Raw genomic sequence first — 14941 nt, 5'->3', positions numbered from 1 at the left:
GGACAGAATATTTCAACTGACGGCCTTCAGCCGAATATCGCATAAAAAAGCTTTATTTCAGGCGGGCGCTTTATATACGAAATGGGCGCTTTATATACGAAATGGGCGCTTTATATACGAAATGGGGAGCTTTAAAGTGGAGATTGAATTCGACGGTACATAGTAAAATCGGCTACATATAAGGAACTGAAACTTGTAATTTGTATATTAATACGAAATTATTTCATATTTAATGGGTATCACTATTTTTAAGCTAACTTCACAATAAACATAATAGATAGCGCTATCACTACCCTTATTACAAATGCGAAAGTGTGTTTGTTTGTTGGCTTGTTGGTTTGTCCTTAAATCACGAAACAACGGCGCACCGAATCGCCGTGATTTTTTTGTACGGGGATAGTTTAAGACCTGGAGAATAACATAAGCTACTTTTTTCCTGGACAATCAAAGAGTTCCCACGAGGTTTAAAAACCTAATTCCACGCGGACGAAGTCGCGGGCATCAGCTAGTTCGGGAATCATGGGATAAAGCGAGGTCTTAGTTCGGCGCGAACCACTAGTTTTATTGATCTGGAAGTTATGATCGGCGATCATAGCGTCCAGATCACAGAACAATCATTGATAGCGGTTCATGCCGGCCGGCTGTAGCGGGAATTATGGGATAACGCCAGGTCTTCGAAGCAAACCACTAGTTTTATTGATCTGAAAGTTATGATTGCGATCACAGAGCAATCATTGATAGCGGTTCGTGTCAGCCGGCTGTCGGTCGCGGCAATTGTATCTACGCCAGTGCCTTTGTGTGCTTAAAAATCCGAATCTCACGCGATCTATTCGTACGTTCCATTGATGTTGGAATGTACGTTCAATTTAAAAAAAAAACTTTTCAATGCCACTACAATTTGTACCTATACCAATCGACAGGTATCGGCGATAGCAATCGGCGTATGAGGCGGGGAGACGCCCCGCACACCCGAACATCACCAGTGCTTGAGTTCCCTCTCGATTGCTATCTCAACCTGTCGCGTACTTATATATATTATGTTACTAGTTGAAGTCCGCGACTTCATACGCGTGGATTCCAGGATAAAAAGTAGCTTATGTAATTTTCCAGGTCTTAAACTATCCCCGTGCAAAAAATCCCGTTGATCCGGTGCCCCGTTGCGACGTGATGAAAGGACAAAGCAACAAGCCAACAAACAAACACACTTGCGCATTTATAATATGGCTATTGAAGTTGGCTAGGTTAGGCGAACCATAATATTAATTGCAATTTGCAATTTATCGAGGCGGACATTTTTCACAACCAATAAATACCATGAGGAGAACTATTCGAATATTATTTACTCGCGACCAAATACCTCCCGCAATTTCGAAGGCAAATCCGCAAATATTTGGCTGTAACCTCTATTGGAACTAGAAATATGCGCTTAAATAGGGATTTTGCGTATGTAAAAATTAAATAGTGATGACATATGGATCCGAGACATGGTCGCTAATGGGCCTCATAAGAAAGCTCAGAGACACTCAGCGGGCGATAGAGAGAGCTATGCTTGGAGTTTCTCTACGTGATCGAGTCAGAAATGAGGAGATCCGTAGGAGAGCTAGGCGATCCGTAGGGGTTCCAGGCGGCGCAAGACCGTGGCGTGTGGAAGTCCCTACAAGAGACCTATGCCCAGCAGTGGACGTCTATTGGTTGATGATGATGATGATGATGAAAAATTCAATTGTGATTATTAAATAGAGGGTGTTCCAAAATACGTAAAATCCACGTCCTTTGTTAGTTTTAAGTGTGGTTACCGTTTTAAATTATCGATTAAACTAAAATAGCACGTCTAATATTGTGACGTCACATTCTAGTATTCTTAGAAGCTCGCATACCTTGGATGAATGATTACCATACTAAGCGCGTGTTTTGACGTTTGATAAAAAGTTACTGATTTGACTAATTGGACACGTATTGCTGTTGTTTCGATTAACGTGCATGAAACGTTGGAAGACAACCATACGGGGTTATCATCATCATGATCAACCCATAACCGGCCCACTACAGAGCATGGGTATCCTCTCAGTATGAGAAGGGTTCGGCCATAGACCACCGCGCTGGCCAAGTGCGGATTGGCTTCACATACCTTTGAGAACATTATTATCTCAGCCATGCAGGGTTCCTCACGATATTTTCCTTCACCGTTAAAGCGAGTAGGTAATATTTAATTTCTTAAAACGCTCTACCTCTGAAAAGTTAGAGATACGTGTAGCGTTTCGTAGAGCGTCGTCTCTGTCACTCATAGCTATGTGACGTTTCGTCGGTCTTACCGACAGAGACAACGCTCTATAAAGCCGTTATCTTTTTATCTTTTATCACTTGCCACCAAATCTGATTGCAGGCAAGCGCTGGTCTATAATATAAAAAAAGACCGCCGACCAGCGGACTGATTCGCTAAGGTTTTCGCACAGAACTTATTTCATATTTATTTTTAATCCATTGAAGGTTTTCTACGAAAAAATATTTTAATTATTATTTATTTATTTAGAACGGCCATAAAGCCCAATTACACTAATTAAACTACGAGTACTAACTAACATAAATATACTTACAAAAAATTGTTAAAAATATAAATTTTAAAAAGCAAAATTATAAATTTTCACAAAAGTGCAAGATCTGACCCATGAGGTCAGCCCATTTGTCCCATTTAATATCACTCAGTGAAGCAGCAATGTAGAATCAACCAATGTTAATCGAGCTAGGTTTTACGTGTTAGACACTGAGTTAGTGAAACCCCGCATGGACTCGTATAAGACCTATGTCCAAAAAATGGACGTCTATCGGTTGATGATGATGATGATTATTATGATGACGATGACAAAATTTCAGCGCGCTACATTTTCACCGTTCCTGGACAAAATTCAATTTCACGATACAGAATTGCACCAATGGCAATGGCTTATTGCGTTGCCGCCGTCGATGCAGTAATTAACCTGCGGTTGACGCCAATGCGTAGGGTTACCAGCCACTAAAGTATTAAAAAAAACTGACTTCAATAAACACAGAGAATAGAAAAAACCGGCCAAGTGCGAATCAGACTCGCGCACCGAGGGTTCATTACTACGGTCGTATTTTTTCGACTTTTTGCACGATAAGTAAATCAAAAACTTTTATGCGTAAAAATAAATAAAAATCTGTTTTAGAATGTACCTACAGGTAAATCCCTTTCACATAACCCCACTTGGTATAGTAATCTTATTTTGAAAGTGGAAAATGTTAATTATTTGTTCATGAACGCATTTTTTTTATGTGATGTAACCACAAATTCACGGTTTTCAGATTTATTGCTTTACTTGTGCTATAAGACCTACTTACATGCCAAATTTCATGATTCTAGGTTAACTGGAAGTACCCTATAGGTTTTTTTGACAGACCAACCGACAAACAGACAGACAGAGAGACAACACTGTGATCCTGTATATAGGTTACGTTCCCCGGGATGCAAGTTATCTCTGTACCAAATTTCGTCTAAATCGATTGAACGGATGGGCCGTGAATAGCTAGCTGCCAGACAGACACACTTTTGCATTTATAATATTAGGTAAGTGTGGATAGAAACATGTTTAAAACAATAAAACACATGTTCTAAACATTTGCTTGAATATTTGCCAGCCCTGCTGGTAGCTGTACCGAGTGACGTTACACGTTAAGTGCACTGTGGATGAATGAAACCTCATTTTATAGGTACATAGGTATAGCTATAAGACTTAGGTCCCAAAATCTATTTTTTTTTTTTTTTTTAAAGAATAGTAGCCATGACTAATGACTAATATTCCCCTTTCCTCTCCAACTAAGCGTCAAGCTTGTGATAGGAGTAGGTACGACAATAGTGCAACGGGCGGGGTTTGAACCGTCGACCTTTCGGTTTTCAGTCCACTCCTTTACCCGTTGAGCTATTACCTCAAAACTTCGTTCACCTTATCCTGCTTATTTCCCAAAAACATATACATACTGGGTGAAACCAGAACGCTAGCAAACACTAAGCGTTATCATCATACTACCTACATCATAGTACCGAAACACAATCCAATACCAATAACCATTTGCCTCATTTTGTAGTTTTAGTGTTTTATAATTTTCGAACCCGCAATGTATAGCGTGCAAAACTCGGGTCAATGCCCCGCCTATGACGCAGCACTGACTCCGAATGGCCTAATTATGCAACGTTCGTTGACCTCTAGCGTCAGTCAGATGTTTTATTCGCAATATATCGTAAACTTTCATAAAATGTATTGAATGATTTTTTTGATATATTCTTTCGCGTTCTTTTTTGTGGTATCATATCAGTAATCATCAGTACTATCACCTGTTTTCATTTTTGCTAGCGTTCTGAGCACCCTGTATAGAGCAAGATACCAGGACCGCCAGAAGTTACTGAAAAAATAATGAGTGGGATAGAGTTGTGTTAGTGAGTACTTTTAACGTACGCGTATCGGCTACCCTGTGCCGACGGCCAATTTTTTATTTTATTTTATTACAATTTATTAATTATGGGTATCAGCTGCTATAGCAATGTTATTTTGTGCCTTTAGCGGCTGATACCTTTTAACAGGCCATCGCGTCAGCACAAGTTAGCACATGGATACTGTTACAGGGGTTTTCCCGAAAGGTTTAAAAAAACGATTTATTTTGACAAATAAAAATATACTTTAATTATACTTGAAAATAGAATTAATACAAAAGAACACTGGAAATAGAATTTGAAAGAGACGTTTAACCTCCTTGGAGGTTCAGACCGTGAGCCGGTAAGCCACCTTACCCGTTTGTGGTCAAGCCAGAGCTGTCCCTTACTCAGCCCTTTAGGATGCAGTTAAGAGGTGTAACAGTACGTTATAAATACACAACTCTCTCCAACAAATTTTATTTCTCAAAAAGTAAGTAACGTCTGGCAGTCCTAGGATCGTGGACCAATACCGCTAGACCAAGACGCTAATCAGCCCTCCTAGAAATAAAGTTTAACCGGAACAATGGAACCGTCAACGCAATCAACTCTGAGTAGAAATACGTGATTTTTCAGGGCCTAACTATGAATTAATGGTCCATCTCTACAAAATACATGTACTGTGGATCAATGGTCCGATTTTGTTTTCACTGTAATTATCACTAGGTTCTTAACCAGTTAACCAGACTTAAAAAGTCACATCCGGGTTCGTCAACCAATGAGAAAGAACGGCTTAACTATAATCTATCCATGGAAAGAAGTTAGTTGTACGACTGCACTTGACTGGTTCATTTGCCTTTGCATTTGTCATATTATGATGGTAGAGGTTTTCTTGAGATATCCTATCCAGATCCTTTCGCATACCTTTGAATTATACTTTGAATATTATAAATGCGAAAGTATGTTTGTTTGTCCTTCATTCGCGTCACAACAAAGCAACGGATCCACGTGATTTTTTGCATGGGTACAGTTAAAGATCTGGAAAGTGACATGGGCTACTTTTTATCCCGGAAAATCATAGAGTTTCCACGGGATTTTTAGAAACGTAAATCCGCGCGGATAAAGTCGCGTGCATCAGCTAGTAGATTATATTTTTCCACTGATAATGACCAGAACCTTGAATGTACGCATCAGTAAGCTAAGAATCTACGACCTTCCAAAATAATTGTGACTAAGAAAATGTGCAATTACATTTATAAGTACAGTCCATTATCGGCCCACTACTAAGCACGGGTGGAGTACATAGTTTGCAGTCAAGACAGACCTCAGACGGTTTCAGACGGTTTTAAACATGTGAACCGAACATTTGACATGACAGTTGAGTTAAAATGGCGCGTGATAACTCATTTTGTGCGCATTATACATCGCACATCTCTAGTGGAAACGCAGGCTAAGTGTAGAGTGTGTAGTAAATAAATAAATAAAATAATTTTTTTTTTATTCATGTAAACTTTTTACAAGTGTTTATGAATAGTCAGGTAGTTTTAATTTACCACTGGTTCGGAACGCCGTTCCCACCGAGAAGAACCAGCAAGAAACTCGGCGGTTGCTCTTTTTAATTTTTCAATTTACAATGTTATTATACCGTACTATACAAGCCATTGCAGCCCCGTGCATTGCTGGAGCGAGTCAAATCCAAGCTTTTTTATCGTTTACATAGTCTGCGACTGTATAATATGCTTTTTTTAGAAGCATACTTTTAACACATTTTTTAAACTAGTGTAAAGGCAAGTCTAAAATTGCTTGTGGCATATACTATATATGCCACATAATATGGTAGTATAACCTATCACTTACCCGGCTTGGGGTAGACGGGCGGCGAGACGTTGTAGTAGAAGCAGTACACGATGAAGGCCAGCACGATCAGCAACAGCGCCAGCAGCCGCGTGGAGTACGGCCGGCACCGCAGCAGCCGTAACGCGCGCATTGTCATCTGCTACACAACACAACTCATTACATAGGTACAGCCTTTTTTAGGGTTCCGTATCTCAAACAGAAAAACCTCAATAGCTCAACCGGTAAAGGAGTGGACTGAAAACCGAAAGGTCGACGGTTCAAACCCCGCCCGTTGCACTATTGTCGTACCTACTCCTAGCACAAGCCTGACGCTTAGTTGGAGAGGAAAGGGGAATATTAGTCATTTAACATGGCTAATTTTCTTATTAAAAAAAAAAAAAAACGGAACCCTTATAGGATCACTTTGTTGTCTGTCTGTCTGTCCGTCTTACAAATAAAGTACGCAACGCTTAGTACAAATAGTACTTTTTTATTTATTTATTCAGATACAAGTTAGCCCTTGACTGCAATCTCACCTGGTGGTAAGTGACGATACAGTCTTGCTTACGGCTATTTCGGATCGGGAATTCTTGGATCTGTCTGTCGGTCTGAAAATCATGAAATTTGACAGGTAGTTAGGTCTTATAGCAGACATTAGTGAAAAAATCTGAAAACTGTGAATTTGTGGTTATATCACACACAAACAAAATTAAATTGTGGTCATACACTAATAATTAGTATTTTCAATTATCAAAGTAAGATAACTATATCAAGTGGGGTATCATATGAAAAGGCTTCACCTGTGGATTCTAAAACAGATTTTCATTTATGAATTATGAATCACAGTTTTTTTTGTTGATAAATTAACATTTACGTTACGGCCGCGGCTAGTTACCACCATACAACGTCGTCCCGTCAAGCGATTTAGCGTTCCGATACCATGCCGCATAGCCAGTGGCGTGCACAGTGTTTGAAGCCAGTGTAGGTATTAGTTAGGTAGGAACCTGTTTACTGGCAGGTCATAATGAAAAATATGCATTGAGCTATTACAACTGGGGTAAGCAGTGCATTTATGCCTCTATCACCTGCACGCCACTGCGCATAGCATCGGTGTAGCCTCTGCCTCTACGCTGCGTAGAAACAGATAAGGATAGTTAGCTCACTTAGATTTTATCAACATTTCCCACCAGGGGAGAACTCAGTCAAGGCTTACTTGGAATCAAACCACCTTGGAAAAAAACCCACATCTACGAGAAAAATCTAAATGTACTAAGACCAAGTTGCTCGAAAAGCAAAAGTCAACAATAGTCGAAGCGACTGAATTACTATTATTAAGTACCTACTTAAGAGCATGCACGAGACTTTGTTCGCGTGGATTCAGGGTTTTAAGAATCCTATGGGAACTCTTTAATTTTCCAGGATAAAAAGTAGCATATGTCCTTCTTCGGGATGTAAGCTAACACTGCACAAAATTTCGGTTCACGGTTTAACTGCTGCGCTGTGAAAAGCTAGGAGACAAACAGACAGACAGACGCACTTTCGCATTTTATAGATTGTTAGTAGAAACCTACCAACCAAAATAAAGTAATAGCTATTTAAGTAATTAATATTTAACCTTGTTATTTATAAGATATAAATAATGAGGTTTTCCTGGTAGGTATCTCTACATTTATAATAGTTTACTAGCCAGTCTCCGACATTTGTTACAATGCGATTCGTGCGTTATAAGTCGTCCCGCAAATTGCTAATGCGCGTGGCGGCCATTTTAGTGACGTCAGCACTAGAATGAAGTTTAGAGCTGATGGTATATTTTTACTTAAATATACGTCAAATGACGTCAAAATGACGTCATTTCGATGTTAATGAAACATGGTTCCAGCGCAATAGCAATTTGCGGGACTTATACCAATACGTTGATGGTAGAGAACCAGCGCGTGCGTGCCAGAACTTTTTTATTTTATAAAAGCTGTTTTTTTTTTCTGCATATTGTCCCCAACACGAGGAGAAACGTTTGCTTCTTCTTGTGACTTCGTCAGCGCAGATTCCGATTTTTTTTTTGATTGATTTTCCGGGATAAATATATCCCATGTCACTCTCGAAATGTTTTACTATCCCCATGTAAAAAATCACGCCAATCCATGGCTTCATTGCGACGTGATTGAAGGACAAACCAATAAACCATTTACGCATTTATAATATTAATAAGTATATAACTGCATATGTATATTAAAAATAATAACGAAAATTGAAATATGTATGAGCTGTTAAGTATTCCTACACAAAAGTTAAAACATTTATTTTCACGCCTCTGTGATTACTTGTATTGGTTTTGATTGCATAATAAATAGTAGGTATTCATAATAATGTATATAATATATATAAGGAAAACTGACTGACTGACTGATTAACATACTGACTGATTGATCTTTCAACGCACAGCTCAAACTACTGGAACGGGCTGAAAGTTTGCATATAGATGGGCTATTGTGACGTAGGCATCCGCTAAGAAAGCATTTTTGAAAATTATATCGCCAAATGGGTAAAACAGGGGTTTTTTTGTGTAATCCACGCGGACGAAGTCGCGAGCATAAGCTAATTCTTTATATAAAGGTAAATCTAAATACAATATCAAATACAAGATAATTAAATTAATGACAATATTAAAAATATCAGTCGCGTAATTACACTAAATAAAAATGTATAGGTATGTGTACCTACGAGTAGTAACGCGACAGGTCGAGATGGCAATCGGGGAGGGTACGCTCCGCACATGCACATCCCCCCGCGCTAACAAGGGCAAGGTGGGTGGGTTGGGTGACAAGCGGGTTTGTCCCCCCGCCTCATACTCCGATTGCCATCTTAACTTAATAAAAGATTGGCCTTGTCCACAAGATCGAAGTCGCTCAGCGTGCTATGGAGCGGGCTATGTTAAGTGTCTCTCTTAGGGACAAAATCCGTAACGAGGAAATCCGTAGGAGAACCAAAGTGACTGACATAGCTCAACGATTTTTTTTTTAATAGAGATAGCGAGCAAACAAGCAGGCGGGTCACCTGATGTTAAGTGATTACCGCCGCCCATGAACATTTACAGCACCAGAGGAACCGCCGATGCGTTGCTGGAAAAAGAATTAGCCAGCTGATGTGGCAGCTTGGGCAGCCCACGTCTGCCGCAGAACCGATGGCCGCTGGGGTAGACGTGTTCTGGAGTGGAGACCACGTATCGGCAAGCGCAGTGTGGGACGACCTCCAACCCGCTGGACTGACGACCTTAAGAAGATAGCGGGAAGTGGGTGGATGAGGAATAGTAATAAGTATTTTTTATTCAAGTAAACTTTCACAAGTACTTTTGAATCGTCGGACACATCTACCACTGGTTCGGAATGCCTTTCCTACCGAGTAAAACCAGCAAGAAACTCGGCGGTTGCTCTTTTCAAATATTTGATATACAATATAATTATGCTATGCTACATAATATGTAGTATAATAAAAAAATTGTGATGGATGGATGCATCTACAGGAATATGCTCAAGATAACCTGAAACAGCTTTGCACCGAACACTAAGGTACTGGAATTTGTGCACATATAGAGAGAGAACTCATGTCCACTCTGCCTCAACACGATGACAGGTCAATGTGGATTTTTGACGCGCTTTTAAATGACATTCAGGGTGAGATCTATAGAACCAATCTGACTTTGTACTTAGCTTAGACTCAAGACAGAATTAAAACGAGACAGAGCTATATCTCTCACATAAATCTGTCTCGTTTTAACTCAACCATAAGTCTGAGCAAAGTCAAAGTGCGCTCTATAGATCTCGGCCTCAGACAAAGAATGCGCTCTATACAAAACTTTGGAAGTGAATTTACGATGAACAATAGGACCAAGAGCGATGCACGCACTTACCCGATCCGAGTCCGTGAAAATACTTTTTAGGGTTCCGTATCTCAAAAGGAAAAACGGAACCCTTATAGGATCACTTTGTTGTCTGTCTGTCTGTCTGTCCGTCCGTCTGTCTGTCAAGAAACCTACAGGGTACTTCCCGTTGACCTAGAATCATGAAATTTGGCAGGTAGGTAGATCTTATAGCTGACATTTGGGGAAAAATCTGAAAACCGTCAATCATGAACTAATAATTAGTATTTTCAACTTTCGAAGTGAGTGACTATATCAAGTGGGGTATCATATGAAAGGTCTTCACCTGTACATTCTAAAACAGATTTTTATGCATTATAGTTTTTGGATTATCGTGCAATATGTCGGAAAAATACGACTGTAGTACGGAACCCTCATTGCGCGAGCCTGACTCGCACTTGGCCGGTTTTTTTGTTTTACGAACTATTTTTATGGTAGCTTATGACATAATTATGTCGTAGATATTTTTTATATCCGTATTTTCACGGATTCGGATCGGATGAGTGCGTGATCACTATAAAACTTTCAAATTCAAGTTTGGATAAATGCCTGCAAAGGCTAAGCTAAGCTAAGTTTGGGAAGGGTATGTAAAAAATAATATTTGTGGTATCTTTGAATCCTATCTTATGCAGAATGCTAATCTAAAACTTAGTTTTTAGGCAATAGACACCGAGGCATTTTGGTTTGAGCCGATAAATAAGGACAAAATATTAGGTAGGCGCCTACCCAAAATATAAAGAGCAAAATATAGTTTAATTTTGAACTGATTTGAAATCCCAAGATGCTAACTAATATTAATAATACATTAATAAATAAAATTAAACTTATTCAATACTAGATAATGCCAGCGACTTCCTTCGCGTGGATTTAGGTTTTTAAAAATCCTTTGGGAACTCTTTAATTTTCCGGGATCAAGAGTATGTCCTTTTCCGAGACACAAGCTATCTCTGTAACAAATTTCATCAAAATCGGTTAAACGGATGGGCCGTGAAAAGCTAGCAGGCAGACAGACAGACAGACAGGCGCACAGACAGATAGACACACTTTCGCATTTATAATATTAGTGTAGATGTATAAAAAATTAATAGGTACGTGAACCTTTTGGGGTGCTCGAGCTCGATCAAGCTAGGGTTCTAGGGTTAATAAAAAATAAAACTAGGTAAGTAGGTACATATATATATCATATTATATTATATCCAGAAAAAATAAAAAATAAAATCGTAAAAATATGTAGAGTAGGTAACTTATAGGTAAGAATTTCTTGGTTTTTCAGCTAAATAATTACTTACTTACCTACCGTTACGGAAATACAATTCACGTGATCGACGATTTTATAAGTAAAAATGTAATATAAGTAATGTACGCCGTATTAGAATTTCAATAAATAAAACTTAAAATTATCTATTTCAATCGATCAATTTTAATTTATAAAAATAATATTGAACAATAATAATCAACGCAAGAAAGTCGGCGCAAGCAATTCGAAACAGGTAGAGTTCATAGAGTTCAAATTCGCAGCGACATACTTATGGATAAACCTTTAATTCCTGTGAAACAAAACAAAAAAAGTAGTTTTAAAATTAACACAAAAACAAAAGACATCGCCACTGACAAAAAAAAACTTAGTACACGCATCTTATTCTAATATTCTCTCGTCTTCCTTATGTCGTAAACCATTTGTAAACATACCGAAATAATTGACGAACAGGTTATTAAAATTTATTTGTACTTACATTCATTAGTTTGTTCCAATAAAATGAGCACTGCACTTCATTTTACGATTAAATAAATAACAAAGTCTTAAAACATTAGTAAATAAACCCGTTATAACTACTTGATTAGTAGTCACACTTACAAAGCGTCAAGCTCGCGTATGACTGACTGTGACTGACTTGTGAGTTAGTGACTACAGAGCCCAAGCCAAGCTTAGCCGCTGCTCGCTAGCCGAACAATACCATTACCGATTGCCCGATTAGAGCACGCTCCGTAGATAGAGTAATAAAGGTAGATACAGAAACGTTTGCTTTCTCATTCACACTAAAAAGAGAGCACAGATAAAGTTACTAATGTAATAAACAGAGACGCAGCTAACCTATTTTTTGTCCCTTATCGTGTAACTGGTTTTTTTCGAGAATACATACAAGGAATGCAACTTTAGTTGCAAAACAAACTTTGAGAATTCGTGGCGTAATTGTATTTCTCATTAGTTATTTACTTGTTTTCACATAAAAAACGTTTAATACAAATATTGTTGATCGGTTAATACAAATATTGACTACTAAACAATGGTAATAATTGTCGTGACGTCGTGCTATCGCTATATAATACGCGGTTACACAGTACTTCAATCTACCTTTATTACTCTATCTACGGCACGTTCACAATTTTCCCGTCATGCGTCATGTAGAGTTTGGCAGAGCCATGGCAGCTGTTTGGTCTGTAGAGTTGCCACACCCATTTCAAAAGCTACCAATCTTTACCTCAGCATACTAAAAAATAATACAAAATATGTTTGTATTATGTATTAAATGTAATATAAAAGTACAGTACAATGCAAGTAGGTACCTACTTAGTATTATAAACGCGACAATGTGTCCGTCTGTTATAACTTTTCATGACCCATCTGTTTAATAGATTGTGACGAAAGTACACATATAGGTTATAATAATAATAATTATCATCATCATCTTTATTTCAGATATTACATCCATTTTGTTTGTAATAAAATTAATTTCTAATGACTATGTTAGTAAGTAGGCTCTTTTATGAACCATTTTATTTGTCTAGGAATCTACCACCCATGAGACACTGAGAGTGCATGTGCAAACCAACTGTGTCTCATAAATGAATTATCTAGTTTTTCAGATAAGGTTTCCAGTATACCGTTGGAACTACCTCGGATTCTGCTCATCACTGAAGCTGCTCTTATTCTCATGATTGCATAAAAAGCTAAGTGCGCTAATTGATGGACTCAGCAGAACCATATCGTCTGCATAACTTAAGTTATTAACCATAGTACCATCAATCGAGCAGCCAATTCCGGTTTTTTAGACATTAAACAAAGAGGGAGATGTTAGGCCACCCTGTCTAACTCCACACTTAAGTTGTATACCGGAGATTTTTTTTTTATTCCGTTACAAGACTGCGATGTAATCTGATGGTAAGTGATGATGCAGTCTAAGATGGAAGCAGGCTAACTTGGAAGATGGACATAACTACCTACTTACGCTACTTTTTATCCTGGAAAATTAAGTTCCCACGGGATCTTTAAAGCCCATGTGTTAAACCAATTTTGAGTTTTGGTATAGAGCTATATTTTGTCATCCCTAAGACAAAGGTTATTTTTATCCTTGAAAACAAAAAAAAACCCGCGGAATTTTCAAAAAAGCTAGAACCATGCGGAAGTCATAAGCATTATCTAGTAATATAATGTGTCGCAGGTAAATGATAAAAGCCGGAATTTTATCAAATCCCTTAGAGATATCCCAGCAGATGTTAAAAATATAATAGCTTAATTTGATCATTTCACTAAAAATGTAACGATGGACTGAACTGACTGACTTCCTTCTCCACAAAAATACACAAGGGGTATGATGGACATGACTACTTACGTGGAGTCGGGATGACCAGATTTCTATTCTAGCCTAATGAAACACTTGATAATAATTATGATCATATTACCCAGCAGAACCTAAGTTAACTATTCAAGTAGGTAATAAATAAAACTACTTTTTTGTCAACTGTACAAACTCAAATTCTTTATTCAGATTGTGTATTTATTGTATACACTTTCTGATTGTCAATTGCTGAATTTCCAATACAATGGTGATAATGTTAGGTGAACTTAAGGTTGAGGTGTTAGGAAAACTTAGCTACGCGGGTTCCAAATGCGCCCAGGTCTGAGAAGAGCCCACAACAAACTCAGTCGGGTAATCTTTTTTATTATAAACAGTTTACAAAATCTGCACTTATACTTATTAGGACTATCAAAGCTGTTTGGCAACTCATTCCCAAGCTTTCTTATCATTTAAATAATCCTTTACATTGTAAGTGTACCTACTTACTAGTTTTCGTGTACATTGAAAGGGTCGCGGTCTGCATTGTTGAAGTGGCCGTGTAGTGTTATTTATTTTATTTTATTTTTATTGAATGGTTTGCTTGATTTTAACATAAAACTTAATAACTATAATAAATACATAAATTCTATCATGCACAACTATGATAAATCATTTAAAAGTAAACACTGCATTCAAATTCCGTACAGATACCAGAGTTACAAAGGGGATAACAATTAAAGTAAAGATTCCATACAGTATGTCTGATAGGTAGGTATGGCTAAAACAGTATACATTATATTGTAATACATAAAAAATAAAAATAAAAGATTCCGACGAATTGAGAACCTCCTCCTTTTTTGAAGCCGGTTAAAAATTAATAAACATGATAAAAAAACTAAATTAACTACTGTACAATGTTATTATGCTTTATGCTTTAGACCGTTAGAAAAACTGTTATTTATTCTGTGCCAAAAGATTAAAGTAAACTATTTTGTAAACTACGAGAGTAGTAAGTTCTCATTTTACTGGCAAGTGGCAACACAAATAGCGCCGTACGTTCCGATTCACGATTATGCTCAAGGCATGAATGTCGAGTGATGTAGAGTCATGGTAGAGTCACACGAGTATGTGGTAGAGTCTACGATTAGTATCTAGATTATTCAACAAAGGGATAATGCCATAGAGATATGCTGTCTTACCATAGAGTAAAGT

General features: G+C 37.9%; 1 protein-coding gene across 3 annotated transcripts in view; it reads right to left on the bottom strand.

Annotated features, from left to right (window-relative positions):
• alpha-Man-IIb (alpha-Mannosidase class II b) overlaps positions 1-12108 on the bottom strand; it is a 71142-nt gene extending 59034 nt beyond the window's left edge. Inside the window, exons 1-2 of one of the 3 annotated variants that reach the window (XM_034983301.2) lie at positions 11906-12108; positions 6281-6419 (exon numbers count right to left, since the gene is read on the bottom strand). In XM_034983301.2, the coding sequence (XP_034839192.1) occupies positions 6281-6419; positions 11906-11911 (145 nt within the window). In that variant the 5' untranslated portion in view covers positions 11912-12108. Of the gene's footprint in view, positions 1-6280; positions 6420-6795; positions 6862-11905 lie in introns of those variants that run through there. The other 2 variants (XM_034983302.2, XM_069508964.1) reach the window with 2 other exon arrangements.
• Positions 12109-14941: the final 2833 nt, after the last annotated feature.

This window comes from Maniola hyperantus, chromosome Z (genome assembly GCF_902806685.2).
Source record: "Maniola hyperantus chromosome Z, iAphHyp1.2, whole genome shotgun sequence".
NCBI classification, from domain to species: Eukaryota; Metazoa; Arthropoda; class Insecta; order Lepidoptera; family Nymphalidae; genus Maniola; species Maniola hyperantus.
Note: the sequence above shows the minus strand (reverse complement) of the source record. Positions and strands in the feature narration are given on the sequence as shown.